General features: G+C 41.7%; 1 protein-coding gene across 8 annotated transcripts in view; it reads right to left on the bottom strand.

Annotated features, from left to right (window-relative positions):
• The window catches only part of phf21aa (PHD finger protein 21Aa), a 385,951-nt gene that overhangs the window by 205,486 nt on the left and 155,286 nt on the right, over positions 1-25,179 (bottom strand). Inside the window, exon 1 of one of the 8 annotated variants that reach the window (XM_072272214.1) lies at positions 12,008-12,078. The exons of the other annotated variants lie outside the window; for them this stretch is intronic. Within the exon in view, the coding sequence (XP_072128315.1) occupies positions 12,008-12,061 (54 nt within the window). The 5' untranslated portion in view covers positions 12,062-12,078. Of the gene's footprint in view, positions 1-12,007; positions 12,079-25,179 lie in introns of those variants that run through there. 8 annotated transcript variants of the gene reach the window in all.

The raw sequence follows: 25,179 nt of genomic DNA, 5'->3' as shown, positions 1-25,179 counted from the left end.
TCCAGATCTGAATCAGCACTTGCTGAATTTGCAGTGAGAACACCTGTAGTGTTACTGATTTCACAGGATGCAGCAGTGTTGTTCAGATACTGTACATTAGTCTCAAAAAGTTCATAGAGTTGAGGGAAAGACTGGTGTCAGATATAAAAACACATTCACATTAAATTTCCACTTAATAACCTTATCCACATTCTGTTCAAATTTTGAAAACAGATTCATGAGGAAATAAAGAGGAGGAATACAATTTGTTGAGTAACCAGGTGTGGGCTTCTCTTCACTATTATTAAGAGTGAGAGTGGGGAACTGCACAGAATGTTATGAAGACAACAGCAGAGAAAAGGATTGATGGACTAGTTCAAAGGTGAATAATGGGAAATCAAATGTTAACAAGTTATAATTTCTCTGCAGCCCACTTCCCCATGCAACTGACTGCTGTTGCTGCTGCTGCTTTTGTGTTCTTCACCTCTCATGTGAAAACTCAAAAGAAACAAAGATCTATCTATATTATGGAAAGAAAGCCAATATAGTGGAGCAAGAGAAAGAAACATGGAAGAAAAAGCCAATAGCAAAAGGGAAAGATGAAAAAGAAACAAGCAATCAGAAAAAAAAGTATCCAATTAACACATAACAAAACTCTAATTATTCATGTTTATCTGTGCAGGCTACCAAATTGTTAAGTCTTAGATCACCAATAATGTCACACATTTCAGATAACAGAAAATCAATTTGTTAAATCTGAACAGAACACAAAATACAGGAATAGTGACACATTATATAACTGCAATGCTGAAGAATTAACATTTCAAGTCTTGTCTTACATTCTGCAAAGTTATAAAAAAAATATTTCCTATCTGAGGAAAGGTGGGAAGTGGCAGAGGATGGAAAGTACTAAAGAGCCTATAAAAAGTATTCACCCCATCCCACTCCCAGAAGTTTTCATGTTTTATTACTTACAACATTTATCACAGTGGATTTAATTTGGCCTTTTTGACATTTATCAACAGAAAAAGTCTTTCATGTCAAAGTGAAAACAGATCTCTACAAACTGATCTAAATTAATTATAAACATAAAACACAAAATAATTGATTGCATAAATATTCACCACCTTTAATATGACACACCAAATCATCACAGGTGCAGCCAATTGGTCTTAGAAGTCACATAATTAGTTCAATGGAGATCTGTTTCTGGAGACCTGTGTGGAGTCAAGGTGTTTCAATTAATTATAGTAAAAATTCACCTGCATCTGGAAGTTCTAACTGCTGGAGAGTCAGTATCCTGGCAAAAACTACATCGTGAAGACAAAAGAACACTCCAAGCAACTCCATGAAAAGGTTATTGAAAAGAACAAGTCAACAGTTGGACACCAGAAAATTTCCAAGTCACTGAATATCCTTTAGAGTACAGTAAAGAATATAGCACAGCTAAAAATCTGCTAGAGCAAGCCAATCTCAAAAACTGAGTGACCGTGCAAGACGGGGACTAGTGAGGGAGGTCACCAAGAGACCTATGGCAACTCTGGAGGAGTTAAAAGCTTCAGTGGCTGAGATGGAGGAGACTGTTCATCCAACAAATGTTGCCCACGTGCTTCATCAGTCACAGCTTTATAAGAAAGAGAAAGCCACCGTTGAAAAAAAAACTCACATGAAATCTCGGCTAGAGTTTGCCAGAAGGCATGTGGGAGACCCTAAAGTTAGCTGGAAGGATGTTCTACGGTCTAATAAAACCAAAATTGAGCTTTTAGGCCATCAGACTAAACACTATGTTTGGCATAAGCCAAACCCTGCACATCATAAAAAAAACACTATCCCCACCGTGAAGCATGGTGGTGCCTGCATCACACTGTGGGGATGCTTCACTGTAGCAGGCCCTGGTTGGCTTGTGAAGGTAGAAGGTAAAATGAATGCAGCAAAATACAGGGAAATCCTGGAGGAAAATCTGATGCCCTCTGCAAGAGAACTGTGACTTGGGAAAAGAGTTGTTTCCCAGCAAGACAATGACCCCAAGCATAAAGCCAAAGCTATACAGGAATGGCTTAAAAGCAACAAAGTTAATGTCCTGGAGTGACCAAGTCAGAGTCCAGACCTCAATCCAATTAGGAATTTGTGGCTGGATTTGAAAAGGGCTTTTCACTCATGATTCCCATGCAATCTGACACAGCTTGAGCAGTTTTTTTTTTAAAAATGGGGAAAATTTGCAGTTTCTAGATGTGCAAAGCTGGAAAAGATCTATCCACACAGACTCAAGGCTGTAATTGTTGCCAAAGGTGCATCTACTAAATACTGACTTGAAGGGGGTGTATACATGCAATCAATTATTTGTGTTACATATTTGTAAGTAATTTAGATCACTTTGCAGAGATCTGTTTTCATTTTGACACAAAAGTCTTTTTTTATTGATCAGTGTCAAAAAAAAGCCAAATTAAATCCACTGTGATTCAATGTTGTAAAACACCAAGACATGAAAACTCCCAAGGTGCAGTGAATACTTTTTGTAGGCACTGTTTGCGATTTCCAACTACAGCCCTCTCTGTACCATATGATCCAATTATACTATATTGCCTTAATGATTAAACAGCTATTTTCCTGTAAAGCATGCTGGTAAATTGTGGTGACCCACTGGCTAATGACACTAACCTAAACTCGCAGATAAATTTCAACAATGTTCTATTTACTGTTGTTTATCTGTTTTTTTTTAACCTTACTTTCTCTGATCAGAATATGATTAAAATTCCAATTTCCCATCCTTCCAAATAACAGAAATCCAAATATTATTTCATTTAAAAATTTAATCATTGAAATCATTACTTGCAAGCAAAATGAAAATAATGGAAAATATCTATATAACCAAATTATATTTAAATCAGGAGAGGCATTGATCAAGGCAAAAATATATAATGCTTTTACTTAATTAAAGTGGAAAAAAACATGAAACAGCAATACCCTGGTTTTCAGTGTCAAATTACAAATTTGATTGCAATGGCAGATATAGGGGTATGCTGACCCACAGTGTAGAGATTGTCAGACAACAACTCTGCTGCAGCATATAGTCCACAGTGCCCCATGAATGCCCAAGTCATAAGCTGCCGCATCTATCCCGACTTTATCCCATTTGGCACTATGGTAGTGCACATGATGGAGCACTACACTGTGTGAAAGTAGTTTCATCTTCCCACAACTGTGTGGCAGTTATTCCTATAACATATGGATGTATCTGAAGAGTTACAAGGTGAGGATGATGTCACATTCCTTATTTTTCCTTGGCAATCAGTGCCTGACATTTATCTTGTCTGGCAGTTAACTCTCAGAGAACTCAGCCTGCCATGGTGCTAAGCCTCCTGTTGATGGGCTACAGTACATGTTCATAAGGGTGAAAATGACAAATTTCAGATATAATGTTGAGTACTAGAAGCTTTTCGACAAAAATAAAATAGCTGGTAACAAAGTAATAAGTCATAAAGCCATACAGCACAGGTATGGCAATTTGGCCAACAAGTACACACCGATGACAGTGTCCACCCATTTTCCTGGATTAGGCTCATACCCCTTTAACCTCCATCTATTTGAATGTACCTATTCAAATCCTTCTTAAATCTTCTGTTTCTTATTGTACCTGCTTCAACCACTTCTTCTGGCAGCTTGTTCCATATTCTCACTACCCTCACGTCCCTTTTAAATCTTTCCTTCTCACTTTCAATCTTTACCCCCTAGTATTGGTCTCTCCAACTCTGGGGGAAAAAGACTGTTAATGTCCACCTTACCAATAGTTCTCAAATTTAAACATTTTTATAAGGGTGCCCACATTCTCATAGATTCCAAGGAATAAATACATAGCCTTGCCAATCTCTCTACATCTCAGGCTGGTCTAATATTTCCAATTATGCCCATAGTTGGATATAAAAGGAAAGCGGCCAAATATATCCTTCTTTTAACAGTAATAAAAGATCAAGTCCAACTGAGAGGAAAGATAGACTATGGTTAATGTTCTCTCAAAGGCTGGCATTTCCATTATTCCCTCAGATCTGGGTGAAGTGTCAATGTCAATCTCATATTCAAATTTCTGAAATAGAACATAAACCCAAAGCCACCCCACTTTGTCAAAAGTCTAGCACTGAGCCAAAATCAATACAGGTTTCCCCCTGCCATCCGAAGGTAGAGCGTTCCTATGAAACAGTTCGTAAGCCGAAATGTCGTAAAGGAAGAAGTAATTACCATTTATTTATATGGGAAAATTTTGTGTTCGCTGACCCAAAAATAACCTACCAAATCATGCTAAATAACACATAAGACCTAAAATAACAGTAACATATAGTAAAAACAGGAATGATATGATAAATACACAGCCTATATAAAGTAGAAATACTTTTCCACAATCAGGGGGGATCTGATTGAAACGTATAAAATCCTAAAGGGATTGGACAGGCTAGATGCAGGAAGATTGTTCCCGATGTTGGGGAAGTCCAGAACGAGGGGTCACGGTTTGAGGATAAAGGCGAAGCCTTTTAGGACTGAGATTAGGAAAAACTTCTTCACACAGAGAGTGGTGAATCTGTGGGATTCTCTGCCACAGGAAACAGTTGAGGCCAGTTCACTGGCTATATTTAAGAGGGAGTTAGATATGGCCCTTGTGGCTAGGGGGATCAGAGGGTATGGAGGGAAGGCTGGTGCAGGGTTCTAAGTTGGATGATCAGCCATGATCATAATAAATGGTGGTGCAGGCTCGAAGGGCCGAATGGCCTACTCCTGCACCTATTTTCTATGTTTCTATGTTTCTATTACTGAACTGTTCTCCGTAGCGAAAATCTCACACAAGCGCCGTCGGCAGAAAAGCTCACGCAAGTGCTGTTGGCAAAAACACAGCGCAAGCGCTCTCCAGTAACCTTTAGGCTATGAAGCTGCCAAATCATACCAAATAACACATAAAAATACACAGCCGATATAAAGTAGAAATAATGTATGTGCAGTGTAATATCACTTACCGGAATCGGGACAGTGCCGAGCACACTGATGTTGGTGTGTTAGACTGAGTCATCGCAGGTTGGGTGGTGCAGTGGCCCCCACACTCCGGGCTGCCGACTAATACATTGCCGCGAAGCATGCAAGACTCCAGCGGTAGCCAGGATGCACACAGCACATCTGTAAGAAAAAAGCCGAAACAAACATGCTAATTAATTAGGTGCCGTCCGGCACGTAATTGTCAGCCCAGACCAGTGTCGATTTCCGATTGCGTTGTCTCTGATTTGGACTGACAATTACATGTCAGCAGCACCTAATTAATTAGCATGTTTACTTCGGCTTTTTTCTTAAAGATGTGCTGTGTGGCTCCCAGTTACCGTTGCATTCTCCGCGAATCGGTATCTGTCCGTGGCCTGGGGGTTGGGGTGGTGGGACACTGGGGTGTCATCTCGTCATCATCTGTTTCCATTAGAGCAGGCAGCTCATCTTCTCCTATCTCTGCCCACCTCGATGTTGAAGGTCAAGGTTTGTCGTCTGCTATGGCTGATGTGGAAGGCTTGCTTGACTGCTCAGCCTCGCGCATTTTTCTATCACACAGTTCTTTGTAAGGACTCAAACCATCCTGCAAATATCCCCTAAACCGACGTACCCTTTCAAAATTAAAGTCGTACTTTATCATTACTCATTCGGTTTCGATCGTTATCCTTTTTTCTTCCAATTGCATCAGCTCTTCATCTGTCAGTTCTTGGTCATGGGGTGCCAAAACCTCTTCAACATCATGTTCGTCAGCTTCCACAAGCCAAACTCACGTTGTCCTTACTTCGTTCACCAAGATCAAAACGCTTAATTATGTTTAGTTTTACGCTAAGTGTAACACCCTTACGAGCTCTTTTAGGCTTTTCCGATACCTTAGAACTCATCTTGCAAACGGCTGCTCACAGGCACGTGTTAAAGCAATGCCGTTCCGAATCCGGGGGAGAGCGGCTGCTCGGGGCGTGTGCTGCCTTTTATCACGCGCTGCTTTTTTTTCATAACAGTGGAAACACCTTCTGAAAGCGAAAACAGGGTACTAATGTAGGTCTTTCGTAACAGTGAGGTTTCGTAAAGCGAACGTTCAAAAAGTGGGGGACACCTGTACTATTAAGCTTTACAGTATATTAACATTCTTGTTGTAAGATCATTAGTTATGATAATTTATCTTAAATGAAATATCAGGAATTCAGTGAAGATGTTTTTACGTTGAACTAGTTTGCTTCTTTAAATGTCTTGCAATTGAATTTCAAATTTTCCATACCTCGCATTATTACCACCGTTCACTTTCTGGGAAATGTGAGATAAAATAAGGAAAATACAAAAAAGTAGGTTCCTAAAATCAAATCAATGTAGATGAATCCACTCAACATTACTGTATATTGACTACTTTTAGTTAGAAAAATAAGAAATTTACTTGGGAGGAAACAAAACTTATAGAAAGAAAAAGAGTGGGCCATCCAGCCCCTCAAGCCTGTGCTGCTATTCAATAGGATGATGGCTGGTCTGATACTGCTTGCCCATTTCCATCATCCTTGATTGCTTTACAAGGATAAATCTATCTCAGCCTTAAGTATGCACAAGGACTTGCTCCCCACAGCGTTATAACCAGAGTTCCCAAGGCACTCAACCTCAAAGAAGGAATTCTGCCACATCTCAACCTTTCCCATGACAGAAAATATTCTCTTACCATTTACCCTATTTAGATCTCAAAAACCTAAGATCATCCCCCTTTCTTCTCAACTTCAATGAGCAGCATTCAAACCTGTTTACCTTTCTTTGCAGAGCAACCCTTCCATACCCAGGAACACTCAAGCAAACTGCTAATGAGATGGCGTCTTTTTTTTTAAAAAACTAGAGGGTCTCAAATTATTCACAGCTTTCTAGATGTAGTTTCACCAAATCCTTGTACAGTTGGAATTCCATACTTTTAACCTCCATCCCATGCCCTTGAAATAAGGACAAAATTACATTTGCTGCTGTACTTAGCAGTAAATAAACAGCCTGTTGTTATTTAAGCAAATCCCTATTAATGAATGACTTCTATAAATTCTACGAAACACTTGAGTGTGCTTTTAAAAAGCCTCGGTATGAAAAGGAAACAAGACACTGGACAGGCTGCAAATTCCGAGAATATAGACAAAACATTGCTAGCATATTGAGTACTGTGAGTACAGTCACTGCGTCGAAAACAACATGAAGGGCATGTGCTCAATTTGTAGGCATGTCTTAACACAGTAATTTTCAGAAATTGCAAAACAACCTTGATGCTTTTCCTATCCACCTGGCTTCACCTATCACCTTCTTGCTATCCTTCTTACCCATCCCCCACCTTTTTACTCTGGCATCATCGCTCTTCTTTTCCAGTCCCAAAGAAAGATCTCAGCCTGAACGATGACTATTTATTCATTTCCATGGATGCTGCTTGATCTGCTGAGTTCCTCCAGTATTTTGTGTGTGTTGCTTTGGATTTCCAGCATTTGCAGAATTTCTTGTGTTCTTGATGTTTACTTGCATTTTTTTGGTAGTACACTGATTTGCAAGCATTCCATTTCTTTACTATGTCCAAATTGGTTCTCAGGCACTGGTTTTGCCAGTGCCCCACAGTCACTCCTGGTGGAATGCATTCCAAAGATTGGAGATTTGTTCTCAAATGGGAGGAGCCCCTGTAGGCATCCATCATAGAATTCTGATTCTTGAAAAACAGAGCAACCTTCCAATGACCAGCAGATTAGCATAACAATGTGGTGATCGGATCATCATGAGGAAATCCAACACAATGAGCAAATATTTGAATTCATTAAATAGATTATAAATCATGGAGCGTTGACTCATTTTTTTTTCCTGAAATAAAAAGAATTATGTTCAGTTGTGAAAGTACATTGTGTTTTAGACTGAATAAAACATTTGTTATTAACCAACACACACAAAATGCCGGAGGAACTCAGCAGGCCAAGCAGCATCTATGGAAAAGAGTACAGTCAACATTTCGGACCGAAATCCTGCAGCCAGACTGGATGAAAAAAAAGATGAGTAGAGTTAAAAGGCGGGGAGAGGGGAGGGAGAAACACATTACTGGAAGTTCGAGAAATCAATGTTCACGCCATCAGGTTGGAGGCTACCCAGATAGAACTTAAGGTGTTGTTCCTCCAACCTGAGCGTGGCCTCATCGTGACATTAGAGGCGGCCATGGATAGATGCATCAGAATGGGACTGGAAAGTGAATTAAAATGGGTGGCCACTGGGAGATCATGCTTTTTCTGGCAGACGGAGCATAGGTGCTCGGCGAAATGGTCTTCCAATCTATACTGGGTCTCACCGATATACGGGGGCCACACCAGGACTACCAGACACAGGATATGATCCCAGCAGTCTCACAGGTGAAGTACTGCCTTACCTGGAAGGACTATTTGGGGCCCTGAATGGTAGTGAGGAAGGAGGTGTAAGGTGAGAGATAGGTTTCACCTATCACCTTGTGTTTGTCCCTCTCCCCTCCCCACCTTTTAACTCTACTCCTTGTCCTTTTTTTTCTCCAGTCCTGTTCATGTGTTTCAGCCCTTTTCCACAGATGCTGCCTGGCCTGCTGAGTTTCCCCAGCATTTGGTGTGTTAGGTGTGTTGCTTGAATTTCCAGCATCTGCAGATTTTCTCTTGTTTGTGATTTGTTATTGACCATTACTTTCAACACTGGATGAAAAATATTTGACAATAAAGAGTGGAAATGCTCAAAGAAAATGAACTCATGCACAATGAAGCTTGAGCTTTTAAAATGTAAAACTTCTGATTAGGCCTTGCAACAGAAACAAAGATGACAACTTACTGAAACATAGATTAAAAAGTTCTTTCTTTTTATCATGACATAAAGCAGCAACTGAAGATTTGAGGGGATATCGTGCTGATGTTTACAGCATGATCACTGCTGTAGGAATGTGGCATTGTTTCCAACAGTAGAAATTGTTAAGATAATGCTCAACAAAAATCGTAGCTTTTATACATTAAACGCAGCCTTTGAAAGACATCCACAAGAGGAGAAAATCTGCAGCATTCCATACTGATGGCATGATATGGTTATAAACATCCAATCCATTTCTTCTCCTGTTCCATGATCCTCTCATATCCCCTTTGCCAATCACCTGTCCAGCTCTTGGCTCCATCCCTCCCCCTCCTGTCTTCTCCTATCATTTTGGATCTCCCCCTCCCCCTCTCAAATCTCTTACTAACTCTTGCTTCAGTTAGTCCTGACAAAGGGTCTCAGCCTGAAACGTCAACTGTACCTCTTCCTAGAGATGCTGCCTGGCCTGCTGTGTTCACCAGCAACTTTTGACGTGTGTTGCTTGAATTTCCAGCATCTGCAGAATTCCTGTTGTTTGCGTTTTTACAATCCATTTCTTGCATATCTGCTCTTACCCTCCCCCAGGCTGGAGATAAGAGTTCCCCGCTCGTCACCTTGCACCCAATTTGCTTCTGTATAAAGCTCAATCTATACTTCTAACAGCTCTAATAGGATTCTACCAGCAGTAACATTTTCCCTTCTCCTGTGTCATTCTGCAGGATCATTCACATCAGGACGCTCTGGTACACACAACTCTTCCCATGCACCACTCCCCATCTCTTGCACATCCCCCTGCAACCACAGCAATGCAACACTTAACCCTGCACAACTTCTCTCACCACCACCCAGAGACCTAAATAGCTTTCCCTGCTGAACAGAATAGAATAGGCATCCGTTAGTCTCGTGAGACCATGGATTTGCGCCTTGGAAGGTTTCCAGGGCGCAGGCCTGGGCAAGGTTGTATGGAAGACCGGCAGTTGCCCATCTCCACGCCACCGGTGTGTCCAAGGGAAGGGCATTAGGACCTATGCAGCTGGGCACCAGTGTCGTCGCAGAGCAATGTGTGGTTAAGTGCTTTGCTCAAGGATACAACAGGCTGCCTCAGCTGAGGCTCGAACTAGCGACCTTCAGATCACTAGACCGACGCCTTAACCACTTGGCCATGCGCCACAGTCTTCCAGGGCCCTGCTGAGGTGCACACTTAATTGCTTCTCTTTTAATTTGTTCTATTGCATTGTGCTAGAGACGTGGCCTACTTTACTTTGGTTAGACCAAACACAGAATAGGCAACTCTTTTGCAAAGTACTCACACTTAATCTGAAACAGCTATGCTGAACTTCTTGTTGCACGTCCTTTCAAATTTCCTTTTGAACCCCACACCAACCCATCTACCGTCAGTCTCGCCAAGGAACCGGATTTATAGTATTCTAGATTACAAAGTCCAACAAGGTCTTCTGATCACATGAAAAACATCCAAGATAATAGAATGCTGCTCTAAAAAGCCCTTTCATAGGCATTCGACAAATTCTCTGTCCTGGGATACAGTACCAACCTGATTTTCTCAATCTACCTACATACGCAAATTCCCCATTGCAATTGTAACATTGTCCTTTTGACATGTCTTTTTTATCTCCCATTGTAATTTTAGCCCACATTCTGGCTACTGTTCGGAGGCCCATACATAACATCTATCCGTCTTTTTACCCTTGCAATTTCTGAACACTGTCCACTAGGATTCTATATATTCCAATCCTATGTAACCTCTTTCTAAGGAATTGAATTCATTTCAACCCCTCTGCCAACTTGCCTGTCCTTTCCTTGCAACGCATATCCTTGGATGTTAAGCTCCCAATTATAATCTTCTTTCAGCCATGATGTCTACAATGTCCACCTGCCAATGCCTAACTGTGCTACAAGGTCTACCTTATCCTGTAATGTGCGCTTATTCAAAATACAACTCCTTCAGTCAACTGTCAGTCACCCTTTTCAATTCTGTCCCCTTAATACAGTGCAACTCATTCCACTGACTGCAATTTTGCTCTAATGTCTGCCTGTCCGTCCTGACCATCTCACTACACACTACCTCTGTTTGAAAACCAATAGTCCGGTTCCCATTCCTCTGCCAAATTAGTTTAAACCCTCTCCAACAGTTCTAGCAAATCTGATTGCAAGGACATTGATTCAGGTGCAACTCGTCCCTTTTATACAGGTCATAACATCCCTAAGAGATCCCAAAGATCCAGAAATCTGAAACCTTGCACCCCTTCACCAGTTTCTCAGCCACACATTCATCTGCCAACTCATCCAATATTACCCTCACTGGTGTGTGGCACAGGCAGCAATTCAGAGATTGCAATCCTGGAGGCCCTACTTTTCAGCCTTCTACCTAGCTCTCTAGATTTGCTCTTCAGGACCTCCTCGCTTTTCCTGCCTATATCATTAGTGTCAATACATGTCAAGACTTTTGGCTGTGCACCCTAACCCGTTAGAATGTCATGAATCAGATCCGAGCTGTCCCTCAATCCTGGCACCTGGGAGGCAACATATTATCCAGGTGTTTATCACATCCACAGAATCTTGAGTCAAGTTCTCTAACTATGGAATCCCTGATCACTACTGCAGTCCTCTTCTCCCCCTTTCACTTCTGAGCCACAATGCCAGAGACTCGGTTGCTGCTGCTTCCCCCCTCCTCCCCCAGGTAGGTCAACCCTCTCAACAGTATCCAATACGGTATACTTATTATTGAGGGGAATGGCCACAGGGGTAATCTGTACTGGCTGCCCATTTCCCTTCCCTTTCCTGATTGTCACTTATTTACCTGCCTCCTGCAACCCATGAGTGACTACCTCCCCGTAGCTCCAATCATTTCAGTTTCTCATATAAGCCAAAGGTCAATGAACTGCAGATCCAGTTCCCTTGTTAGTTGATAACATAACTACTACTACGTCGACTCAGGCCTAGGGGGCCGGCGTCAGGCACGATGACGGACTCTCCACTTCTCCCTCTCCCTCATCAGTGTGTTCAGTTCATCTACATTAGCCGTGCCACTATCTTCTAGGAGCGTGTTGACCATAGTTTTGGGAGGGCGTCCAGGGTTCATCCTCCCATGCTTGGGCTCCCACATGATGACTAAGGTGGCAGGTAGCTCGGGGTGGCGTAAACAGTGTCCCGCTAGTTGCAGTCTTCTCACCTCGATTTTAGTGGAGAGCATCAGTAGGTTGTTATAGAGCTCAATGTTCGTCATGTGCTGTTGCCAACTCACATCAAGACAACACTCCAGATCTAAAAATGAACAAAGAAAATACCAACCTGACAGACACTAGGTATGAACAGTCTATCATTATTCTACCTCAGCAATTTCAATTTCCTCCTTTTATAAATAAAATGTCCTAAAAGTTATGAACAGAATGGAGCAAAAGCCATCTCTATACATTTTGTTTAGTGCAACAAATGGTTCAGCACCAAAAATCATCAGCACCCACAGCAGCAGTAACAGTGCTCATCAAAGTTGGAAGTTTTCAGGTTTTATTGGGTTAGCAACATTGAATCACAGTGGATTTAATTTGACTTTTTTTGACACTGATAACAGAAAAAGACTCATGTCAAAGTGAAAACAGATCTCTACAACGTGATCTAAATTAATTACAAATATAAAACACAAAGTAATTGATTGCATAAGTATTCACCCCCTTCAAGTCAATACTTAGTAGATGCACCTTTGGCAGCAATTACAGCTTTGAGTGTGTGGACAGATCTTATATCAGTTTTGCAAATCTGGACACTACAATTTTTTACCATTTTTCTTTGCCAGACTGCTCAAGCGAACAGCCCTTTTCAAGTTTAGCCACAAATTCTCAATTGAATTGAGGTCTGGACTCCGACTTGGCCACCCCAGGGTATTAACTTTGTTATTTTTAAGCCATTTCTGTGTAACTTTGGCTTTATGCTCGCGGTCATTGTCTTGCTGGAAAACAAATCTTGTCCCAAGTCACAGTTCTCTTGCAGACTGCATCAGATTTTCCCCCAGGATTTCCCTGCATTTTGCTGCATTCTATTTACCCTCTACCTTCACAGCCTTCCAGGGCCTGCTGCAGTGAAGCATCCCCACAGAATTATGCAGCCATCACCATGCTTCCTGGTAGGGATGGTGTGATTTTAATGATGTGCAGTGTTTGGCTTATGCTAAAAATAGCATATAGTCTGATGGCCAAAAAGCTCAATTTTGGTTTCATCAGACTAAAGAACCTTCTTCCAGCTGACTTCAGAGTCTCACACATGCCTTCTGGCAAACTAGCTGAGAATTCATGCGAGTTTTTTTCCCAGCTGCGACTGGTGAAGCACCTGGGCAACAGTAGCTGAATGTGCATTCTCTCATATCTCAGCCACTGAAGCTTGTAACTCCTCCAGAGTGTGAGTGGTATTGAATCGAATTGAATTGAATTGACTTTATTACTTACATCCTTCACACACGAGGAGTAAAAATCTTTACATTACATCTCCATCTAAATGTGCAATGTGCAATTTATAGTAATTTGTAATAAATAGCATGTACAACAGGACAGTCAATATAGCATAGAAATACAATTGTATCAGCATGAATTAATCAGTCTGATGGCCTGGTCCTGAAGCCTGTTGGTCCTGGCTTTCATGCTGCAGTACCGCTTCCTGGATGGTAGCACCTCGAACACTTTGTGGTTGGCGTGACTTGGGTCCCCAACGATCCTTCAGACCCTTTTTACACACCTGTCTCTGTAAATGTCCTGAATCGTGGGAAGATCACATCCACGGACATGCTGGGCTGTCCGCATCACCCTCTGCAGAGTCCTGCGATTGAGGGAAGTACAGTTCCCATACCAGGCAGTGATGCAACCAGTCAGGATGCTCTCAATTGTGCCCCTGTAGAAAGTCCTTTAGAGTTTTGGGACCCATGCCAAACTTCTTCAACCATCTGAGGTGAAAGAGGTGCTGTTGTGCTTTTTTCACCAACAGCCAGTATGTACAGACCACGTGAGATCCTCAGTGATGTGTATGCTGAGGAACTTAAAGCCATTCACCCTCTCAACCCCAGATCCATTGATGTCAATAGGGGTTAGCCTATGTCCATTCCTCCTATAGTCCTCAACCAACTCCTTTGTTTTTGTGAGGTTGTTTCATTTTCACCACTGTGTCAGGATGATGACTTCTTCTCTGTAGGCTGTCTCATTATTACTTGAGATAAGGTCAATCATTGCAGTATTCTTAGCAAATTTAATTAGCAGATTGGAGCTGTGGGTGGCAACACAGTCATCGATGTACAGAGAGTAAGAGAGGGGCTTAGGACACACACCTGAGGGGCACCTGTGTTGAGGGTTAGAGGGGTGGGGATGAGGGAGCCCACTCTTACCACCTGCCAGCGATCTAACAGGAAGTCCAGGATCTAGTTGCACAAGGCAGGGTGAAGGCCGAGTTCTCTGAGCTTCTTGTCAAGCCTGGAGGGAATTACGGTGTTGAATGCTCAGCTGTAGTCTAAGAACAGCATTCTCACATAAGCATCCAGATTGGTGTGTAGAGCTGTGGCTATTGCGTCATCTGTCGTTCGGTTGTAGAGGGTCCAGTGTGGGTGGTAGCATGCTGCAGATGTAGTCCTTGACCAGCCTCTCAAAGCATTTGCTTATTATTGAGGTGAGTGTGACAGGCCACCAGTCATTTAGACATGTTACCTTGGTGGTGGTTTTTTTTTTTTTTTTTTTTTTTTTTTTTTTTTTAAGGTACAGGGACAATGGTGGATTTTTTGAAGCAGGAGGACACGCTACACTGGAAGAAGAAGAGATTAAAAATGTCTGTAAACACACCTGCCAGTTGTGCCGTACACACTCTGAGTACCCACCCTGGGATGTCATCTGGTCCCGCAGCCTTGCGACTGTCCACTTGTTGGAAACACCTGTGTACTTCAGCCTCAGAGGGGACCAAGGTGCAGGTCGCTTCGGCAGTTCTCCTCAAGGGCTCAGTGTTGACAATATTGAACCAAACGCAAAAAAGATTTGGCTCATCCGGGAGAGAGGCAGCAATGTTGGCAGGACCACTGCACTTAGCTTTGAAGTCTGATGGTGTGCAGATCTTGCCATAAGTTGCATGTGCTGTTGGTGGAGAGTTGTGTCTGGATCTTGTCCCTATATTGTCGTTTTGCTGCCTTGATAACTTCATGTAGATCGTAGCTGCATTTCTTGAGCTCTTGCTGATTACCAGCAATGTCAGCTCTGTGTTGCACGATAAGTACTGTTTGCATAGAACTGTTGATCCAGGGTTTCTGGCTTGGATAGACCCTGGCCGATTTCTGGGGGCCAATATCTCTGATGCACTTCCAGATGAAGCTCATGACCCCTTCCAGGAACTCGAAGATATCCTCATCATGAAAGACATTCCAGTTGACATCATCAAAGCAGTCCTGCAACATGGAGATTGACTGGTTGGACCGACAGTTTTAACTATTGCAACCTCTTGTTTCAGCTTCTGCTTGTACAATCAGCAAGATGGAGGTGAACCAACTTTCCAAACAATGGGTGAAGGAGCACTTTGCAAGCATTGCGGAAGGCAGAGTAGCAGTGATCGAGTATGCTATCATCCCATGTGCTCACCTAGATGTGTTGATAAAACTTCGGAGAGACTTCAGACAGTGACGCTCGATTATAGTCACCGGCGACAATGAAGGCAGCCTCTGGATGTGCAGTCTCCAGGGTGCTGATGGTCTCGTACAGTTCCTTGAGAACCAGGTCAGTATCAGCCTGCGGCAGAATAGACATAGCTGTGAGAACAGCAGCCATGAACTCCCTATGCAGCCAGAAAGGTCTACACAGCAACACAAGGTACTCCAGATCTGGGGAACAAAAGGATTTGAGGGCATGCATATTCTGGGGGGGGGGGGGGGGGGCACACCAAGCATTATTGACCATGAAGCATACCCCACCTCCTTTACTCTTCCCATGGAGGTTTTTTTGATTTGTCCGCCTGGGGGAGAACCCAGAGGGCTCAAAGGCATGATCCGGTATCTCCTCCATCAGCCAGGTCTCCAAGAAGCACAAAACGGTAGATTCCTTTGTTTCCTGGAGATTCTGGCTCTCAGTTCGCACAGCTCATTGTCCAGGGACTGAACATTAGCCAGGAGTACGCTGGAGAGCAGCGGCCGATTAACACGCTATCTCAACCTCACCAGGACACCAGCCATTCTCCCTCACCTCCGGCACCACTTCCGAGTTAGTGGTGGTGTAATAAGGGAGTTTCCCATGGATCGCGTAAACGCGGGCTCCCAGTGTAGAAAAGGCAGCACGTAGTGGGTTAGTGCCATCTTACCGATGTTCAAAAGAGTCAGTCTATCATATCCGATGTGACTATCAGCTACTTGAACAAGAAATACGAAGGAAATTGCAGAAATTGGCAGTATACTGTAAAGTCTGAACAGAGCTCGCAACATGGCCGCCATACGCAATGCCACCTTGATCTATTGTCACAGGTCTCTTGGTGGCTCCCTCCTTAGTCCCCTTCCTGCACGGTCACTCAGTTTTTGAGGACAACCAGCTCCAGGCAAATTTACAGCTGTGCCGTATTCTTTCCATTTCTTGATGATTGACTTAACTGTACTCCAAGGGATATTCAGTGACTTGTGACTTGGGCTTTTCAATAACTTTTTTGCAGAGTTGCCTGGAGTGTTATTTTGTCTTCATGGTGCAGATTTTACCAGGATACTGACTCACCAGCAGTTGGACCTTCCAGATACAGGTGTATTTTTACTACAATCAAATGAAACACCTTGACTGCACACAGGTCTCCAAAAACAGATCTCCATTGAACTAATTATGTGACTTCTAATACCAATTGGCTGCACCAGTGATGATTCTCTGTGTCATATTAAGGGTTACGCAATTATTTTGTGTTTTATATTTATAATTAATTTAAGGCTGTTATAGCCAGGGGTGGTAATGGGGATAAGCTCCCAATACCTATTAAAAGCTCCCAATGGCGTACACCTCAAATAACCTCTGACAACCAAGCCAGGCTCCTAGCCTTCATGTGTGGCTTAGCTATTACGCCCAGCGGAACCATTTCTACTGACAAGATAAGGGGCAAAGGTGGGGTACTGGTGCCTTAAAACCAGTTGCTTTGGGCAGATGGGGCTCGTCAACTGTAGTTGGCAGCTCCATCTAGAAGGAAAACATTGATCTCAAACCTCCACTGTCTTGCAGCTATACCAACTCATGGGGAAAGCTTCGGGAGTAAACCCAGAGGGAAAAATCTGGAACTGGTATCCATAAGGCAGTCCTACATTGAGTTCAATGCTGACTAGCAACTCCTGTGACACTGCTGGCATCAAACTGTATGGGTCTCTGCCGTTCCTTTGGGTTCATCAGATGCACGGAGATGGACAGCTTGCTACATGGGCAACAGCTTGCTCACCATATCATATTGCCCAGACCTGCGTTTCTAGAAAGCTAGGATGCAATATCCATGGTCAACTGTGACAGACAGAAGTCCTCAACTCGACTTCACATCTTTGCAGAGATCTGATTTCACTTTGATATGAAAGAGTCTTTTTCTATTGATCAGTGTCAAAAAAAAAGCCAAATTAAATCCACTGTGATTCAATATTGTAAAACAATAAAACATAAAAACTTCCAGGGTTTGGTGGGGGGGGGGGGGGGGATACTTTTTATAGGCACTGTGCTTCAAGGCACCAGAAACAAATACATCATTTAAAACTTAGCAACCAAACATGGTGCAATTCATGTCATTTCATGAAATACTCATCAATAAAGAAAATCTCAATAATTCTGTAGAACTGGAAAAACAAATTTCAAATGTTTCCAGATTCATTCCAATGTGCACACAAAGGATTCAAATAATAAATTTTTTAAAAACTCAATCTTTACTGTCAATGATGCTCATTTTTAACTCCTAAAACATCTGTCTAGTAGCTACAAACCACTAATTCAGTGAACAGACGAAGTTAAACTCCCAAGAGTAAAAAAGAAATATCACAAACCTCCTTTACATTGATGTACCTTCTGGCATTTGTTTTCTAGAATATCCACTAAAAATAAACTACTTCTGAAAAGTAGTGATAAATACTTTCTTTTAAACGCCAGGAACACCAGAAATTCTTAGCAGCAATTAACATTCATGATCAGACACTACAACACCTCAGTAACTCAATTAACTTGTAACTGGCCTGTAGGAGTTTCAACATATGAAAAGTTGAAAGCACTTAATAGCCAAACTCAGTTTTATATCACCAGTTCCTACTCAAATAGATGTAAGGATGTGAGTCACTAACTTTCAGTAAAACATATAATCGTTTGTTAAAATGCTGTTTTTTGTTTGTTTCAAAATGCATTAAGCTATTTTAATTGTCCAAAATATTCAATTATTGTTCATTTACTTAAACTGCTTTTAAAAATCTGAATATCAAAATTATTCAAAAACATAAAAAATTTTCCTTGACAGCAACAAGCTACCAAAAGGCAGCAGTTCATTACAGGTGGAGGGGAGGGGGTGTTGAGCCATCAGCTTCTGCGACTCAAGGTTTCCATGCTGCTTGCTATCTGCACCACCTCATAGACGGACAGAAACAGTTTCCAGTTCAATTTATCACAGAAGGATGATTAAAATCAGTGGTGAAATCTTCACAGCAGCATGACCAACCAACACATGGCTTGGGATGGATTAGGCAAAACTTGAACTAGCCCATTAAAGTTCACTTTTCACCACAGATGCTGGCTGACCAATAAATATTTTTTAACAGTTTGTTTTAATTCTTATTCCTATTTACTACACTACTTTGTTCATCTCCTTCAACACATGCCAATGGAGTAGAAGTGGCCTTGTCTTAACTGAAGAATGCACTGAAATAATGTTTTCAAAAATGAATATTGCTGGTTGCCTAAAAGATCACTAAAAGAGATCAATTATGAAAATGGGACCTTGGCTTTTAGTCATAAGTTGACTGCATCAGCCAACTCAGTTAAGTGTATTTAAACTGAGGCGTTTATAATTTAGGAGCCCCTGACATACAATTGCCAAATAATAACCACATCCTAGAACTACCCAGATTCATCATTTTAAGAGGCGGTCCTAGTATCTGAAAAGACAACTAAACTTGAAACTATAAATTCTTAAATGGTTGCATTACAGTTGAGGCTAATAAATCTACTGTCACTTGGGCCAAGACTTCACAAATTTCTGCAAAAAAAACCATACCAGATCACTAACATCCCTGCATAAAGTTGTCACCAGTCATATCAACAACTAGAGAACACCTCTGATATTCCAGCAATATCAGGACTTAGGTGGTGCCAGACGAGCAGATTTACCAGATTGCTGATTAATTTCTTTAGCTTTAACAACTTCCTTTTTGCTTCATAAAACATGTCTCATTGTAGCATATACTTGCTAGTGAACCCAGTGAATTTAAAGGCGGCCCTGGTGAATTCCAAGTTGAAAATATTGGTTTACATTTCACTTTAAGTAGCCCAGTAGCTGGCCCAACCACCAGACTCAAATTTTCCAACCTCAACGCCTGCTCCAGTCACATAACACAACCCATCCTCCTAGTAATAAACAATTTACCTGTGAGTGTGTAGATCTGTAGACAATAAGCCCACAGATAACAAATAACCAATTTGCAAGTTGGATGCCCAACCATTGGGATTTCCAATACAACCAAATAACGAATTATCAGATACTTACCGATGAATAATTGAGCATTGCCCATCTGAGATGGGGAATCAGGGCCAGAAAAAAATCTAAGTACTTTTAACTTATCAACTGTCTTTAGAAACTTGAAAGATTCCAAATCAAACATTCACGAGAAAACAACATGGTCATTAACATTTAAGGGCCCCTTTGCACAGAAGAATTAAAAGAGCAGTTTTGTTTTGCTCTCCTTTTGATTTTTGAATTCTAATTATATCAACTAGCCACTTATTTTTCTGGAATAAAAATAACAGACGTTTTAGAAGTAATCCACTTCAATGAAATTAGCCTTTAAGAAACTTCTTGGCCCACATCGATGCAATTTACTTTTTCCAAAATCACATATCCCTCCACCCTAATGATCAATTACTGATAATCCATGAACACCACACTCTAAAGTATGTGTGCTATCAAAATTAACCATTAGAATTATTTCCAAGGCAAAGTATTTATATATACATTTTTTAAAAAAAGAGGTGCACTACTGATGATCTCAAACAGTCGAGCCCAGGCACACAAGCATAGAAAACCCAAACTTTGAGAGATGCAACTACATCTACTGATGGACTCATTATTGACACATGTTGGAGAACCTTGTTCCTAATATTTCCTAGCACACACTTTGAGAAAACCTATACAGATGGAAATTAAGCAAATTTCAGATGATACAGATGGCCCCCGTTTTCCGAACGTTTGCTTTACGACACCTCACTGTTACGAAGACCTACATTAGTTACACTTGAATCCTAGGGGGACCAATATCCTGGCAGGGAGATTAGCGAGGGCTACTGAGGTGACTTTAAACTAGAATGGTTGGGGGTGGGAATCAAATTAAAGAGGCTAGGCGTGAGGAGGTTAGTTCACAACAGGGGGATGGGAACCAGTGCAGAGAGACAGAGGGGTGTAAAGTGAGGGTAGAAGCAAAAAGTACTAAGGAGAAAAGTAAAAGTGGCAAGCGGACAAATCCAGGGCAAGCATTAAAAAGGGCCACTTTTCAACATAATTGTATAAGGGCTAAGAGAGTTGTAAAAGAGCGCCTGAAGGGTTTGTGTGTCAATGCAAGGAGCATTCGTAATAAGGTGGATGAATTAAAAGTGCAGATTGTTATTAATGATTATGATATAGTTGGGATCACAGAGACATGGCTCCAGGGTGACCAAGGATGGGAGCTCAACGTTCAGGGATATTCAATATTCAGGAGGGATAGACATGACGGAAGGGGAGGTGGGGTGGCGTTGCTGGTTAAAGAAGAGATTAACGCAATAGAAAGGAAGGACATAAGCCGGGAAGATGTGGAATCGATATGGGTAGAGCTGCGTAACACTAAGGGGCAGAAGACGCTGGTGGGAGTTGTGTACAGGCCACCTAACAGTAGTAGTGAGGTCGGAGATGGTATTAAACAGGAAATTAGAAATGTGTGCAATAAAGGAACAGCAGTTATAATGGGTGACTTCAATCTACATGTAGATTGGGTGAACCAAATTGGTAAAGGTGCTAAGGAAGAGAATTTCTTGGAATGTATGCGGGATGGTTTTTTGAACCAACATGTCGAGGAACCAACTAGAGAGCAGGCTATTCTGGACTGGGTTTTGAGCAATGAGGAAGGGTTAATTAGCAATCTTGTTGTGAGAGGCCCCTTAGGTAAGAGTGACCATAATATGGTGGAATTCTTCATTAAGATGGAGAGTGACGTAGTTAATTCAGAAACAAAGGTTCTGAACTTAAAGAGGGGTAACTTTGAAGGTATGAGACGTGATTAGCTAAGATAGACTGGCAAATGACACTTAAAGGATATGCAATGGCAAGCATTTAAAGGTTGCATGGATGAACTATAACAATTGTTCATCCCAGTTTGGCAAAAGAATAAATCAAGGAAGGTAGTGCACCCGTGGCTGACAAGAGAAATTAGGGATAGTATCAATTCCAAAGAAGCAGCATACAAATTAGCCAGAGAAAGTGGCTCACCTGAGGACTGGGAGAAATTCAGAGTTCAGCAGAGGAGGACAAAGGGCTTAATTAGGAAGGGGAAAAAAGATTATGAGAGAAAACTGGCAGGGCACATAAAAACAGACTGTAAAAGCTTTTATAGATATGTGAAAAGGAAAAGACTGGTAAAGACAAATGTAGGTCCCCTACAGACAGAAACAGGTGAATTGATTATGGGGAGCAAGGACATGGCAGACCAATTGAATAATTACTTTGGTTCTGTCTTCACTAAGGAGGACATAAATAATCTTCCAGAAATAGTAGGGGACAGAGGGTCCAGTGAGATGGAGGAACTGAGTGAAATACATATTAGTAGAGAAGTGGTGTTAGGTAAATTGAAGGGATTGAAGGCAGATAAATCCCCAGGGCCAGATGGTCTGCATCCTATAGTGCTTAAGGAAGTAGCCCAAGAAATAGTGGATGCATTAGTGATAATTTTTCAAAACTCGTTAGATTCTGGACTAGTTCCTGAGGATTGGAGGGTGGCTAATGTAACCCCACTTTTTAAAAAAGGAGGGAGAGAGAAACCGGGGAATTATAGACCAGTTAGCCTAACGTCGGTGGTGGGGAAACTGCTGGAGTCAGTTATCAAAGATGTGATAACAGCACATTTGGAAAGCGGTGAAATCATCGGACAAAGTCAGCATGGATTTGTGAAAGGAAAATCATGTCTGACGAATCTCATAGAATTTTTTGAGGATGTAACTAGTAGAGTGGATAGGGGAGAACCAGTGGATGTGGTATATTTGGATTTTCAAAAGGCTTTTGACAAGGTCCCACACAGGAGATTAGTGTGCAAACTTAAAGCACGCGGTATTGGGGGTAAGGTATTGATGTGGATGGAGAATTGGTTAGCAGACAGGAAGCAAAGAGTGGGAATAAACGGGACCTTTTCAGAATGGCAGGCGGTGACTAGTGGGGTACCGCAAGGCTCAGTGCTGGGACCCCAGTTGTTTACAATATATATTAATGACTTGGATGAGGGAATCAAATGCAGCATCTCCAAGTTTGCGGATGACACGAAGCTGGGTGGCAGTGTTAGCTGTGAGGAGGATGCTAAGAGGATGCAGGGTGACTTGGATAGGTTGGGTGAGTGGGCAAATTCATGGCAGATGCAATTTAATGTGGATAAATGTGAAGTTATCCACTTTGGTGGCAAAAATAGGAAAACAGATTATCTGAATGGCGGCCGATTAGGAAAAGGAGAGGTGCAACAAGACCTGGGTGTCATTATACACCAGTCATTGAAAGTGGGCATGCAGGTACAGCAGGTGGTGAAAAAGGCGAATGGTATGCTGGCATTTATAGCGAGAGGATTCGAGTACAGGAGCAGGGAGGTACTACTGCAGTTGTACAAGGCCTTGGTGAGACCACACCTGGAGTATTGTGTGCAGTTTTGGTCCCCTAATCTGAGGAAAGACATCCTTGCCATAGAGGGAGTACAAAGAAGGTTCACCAGATTGATTCCTGGGATGGCAGGACTTTCATATGAAGAAAGACTGGATGAACTGGGCTTGTACTCGTTGGAATTTAGAAGATTGAGGGGGGATCTGATTGAAACGTATAAAATCCTAAAGGGATTGGACAGGCTAGATGCAGGAAGATTGTTCCCAATGTTGGGGAAGTCCAGAACGAGGGGCCACAGTTTGAGGATAAAGGGGAAGCCTTTTAGGACCGAGATTAGGAAAAACTTCTTCACACAGAGAGTGGTGAATCTGTGGAATTCTCTGCCACAGGAAACAGTTGAGGCCAGTCATTGGCTATATTTAAGAGGGAGTTAGATATGGCCCTTGTGGCTATGGGGATCAGGGGGTATGGAGGGAAGGCTGGGGCGGGGTTCTGAGTTGGATGATCAGCCATGATCATAATAAATGGCGGTGCAGGCTCGAAGGGCTGAACGGTCTACTCCTGCACCTATTTTCTATGTTTCTATGTTTCTATTAGTTACCTGTTTTCGCTAACAAAAGGTGTTTTCACTGTTACGAAAAAAGGCAGCGTGTGCACGAACAGCCAAACTCCTCCCCCGGAACTGCATTCTCGCCGCCATTGCTTAAACATGTGCGTTATCTCGATTTATTTTGTGCATCCGTTAGCAAGATGAGTTGTAAGGTATTGGAAAAGCCTAAAAGAGCACATAAGGGTGCTACACTTAGCGTAAAATTAGACATAATTAAGCGATTCGATCGTGGTGAACGAAGTAAGGACATTGTCCGTGCGTTGAACTTGCCTGTGTCCACCACTCGCACTATTTATACGCAGAGAGGAAGAATTTTGAAAGCTGCCGATGTTACTGTTGGTTCTGCTTGTAGCAAAGTGGTTTCTCTTAGTCAGCATCCAATAATGGATAAAATGGAAAGTCTATTGCTTGAGTGGATTGATGGGTGTACAAAGCATGGTGTACTGTTAAGTTTTCTTATACTTAAGGAGAAATCAGTCAGTTTTTTTCATAAGCTGAAATAGAACACACTGGACGGTGGTGATGAAAGCGTTGCAAAAGTGGAATTTAATGGATGGTTTGATCGGTTTCTGAGGCGAGAGCAGCTTCATAGTTTGTTTACCCCAGAGAGTGCTTCGGCTAATACTGAAGCTGCCGAAAAGTTCCCAGAACTGAAGAAAATAATTACAGAAGGTGGTTATTTGTATAAGCAAGTGTTTAACTGTGACAAAACTGCAATTTATTGGAGTCTTCCCGATTCCAGTAAGTGAAACTACACTGTTCATACATTATTTCTACTTTATATAGGCTGTGTATTTTTATGTGTTATTTGGTATGATTTGGCAGCTTCATAGCTTAAAGGTTACTGGAGTGGCTTTGCCGAGAGCACTTGCGCTGCGTTTCTGCCGAGAGTGCTGCCATGAGTTTTTCACAGCGCTAGACAGTGCTGCAGAAAAGTATTTTTACTTTATATTGGCTATGTATTTATCATATCATTCCTGCTTTTACTATATGTTACTGTTATTTTAGGTTTTATGTGTTATTTGGCATGATTTTGCAGGTTATTTTTTGGGTCTGGGAATGCTCAAAAATTTTTCCCATAGTAATAAATGGTAATTGCTTATTCACTTTACGACATTCCGGCTTACGAACCGCTTCATAGAAACACTCTACCTTCAGATAGCGGGGGAAACCTGTATATATAAATTTTAATTCTGTGCTAGTATTTCCATTGTTTTAAATGTTCACTGCTTTATATTAAAAACATAATTTTAAAAATTTCTAAATGTTGCAGACATTTTAAGTCTTTGACACAATTGCTATCTAGTATGGTACGGTTATGATATAACTAAGTCGTTCTTTGAGCTCCACTTAGTATTTTCAAGGCATTACCAACCAGGAGACAGATTCAAGGACAATTATAACTGAAGATAAAGACAGGCGAGGTAGTGGTCACTAAGATGCTCTAGCCAGAAACTTGCCATGAAATAGATATGGCCATGAGCTGAACGCTGAGCACCAGAACTGTAATGCAAAGAATGACTGCGCAAATTTATGTTAGAAACATATTTAAGGTAAACTATGAGCTATACTCCCAACTGACGTTGGGTTGAATAAGCTCACCCATATTAAAAGAAGAAGAATGGAACATAAAATCTTAGATTTTCCTGTTCATTTATGTTACTAAATGTTATACTTTGTTATACATAATATAATCA

Source organism: Mobula birostris, chromosome 11 (assembly GCF_030028105.1).
Source record: "Mobula birostris isolate sMobBir1 chromosome 11, sMobBir1.hap1, whole genome shotgun sequence".
Lineage (NCBI taxonomy): Eukaryota > Metazoa > Chordata > Chondrichthyes > Myliobatiformes > Myliobatidae > Mobula > Mobula birostris.
Note: the sequence above shows the minus strand (reverse complement) of the source record. Positions and strands in the feature narration are given on the sequence as shown.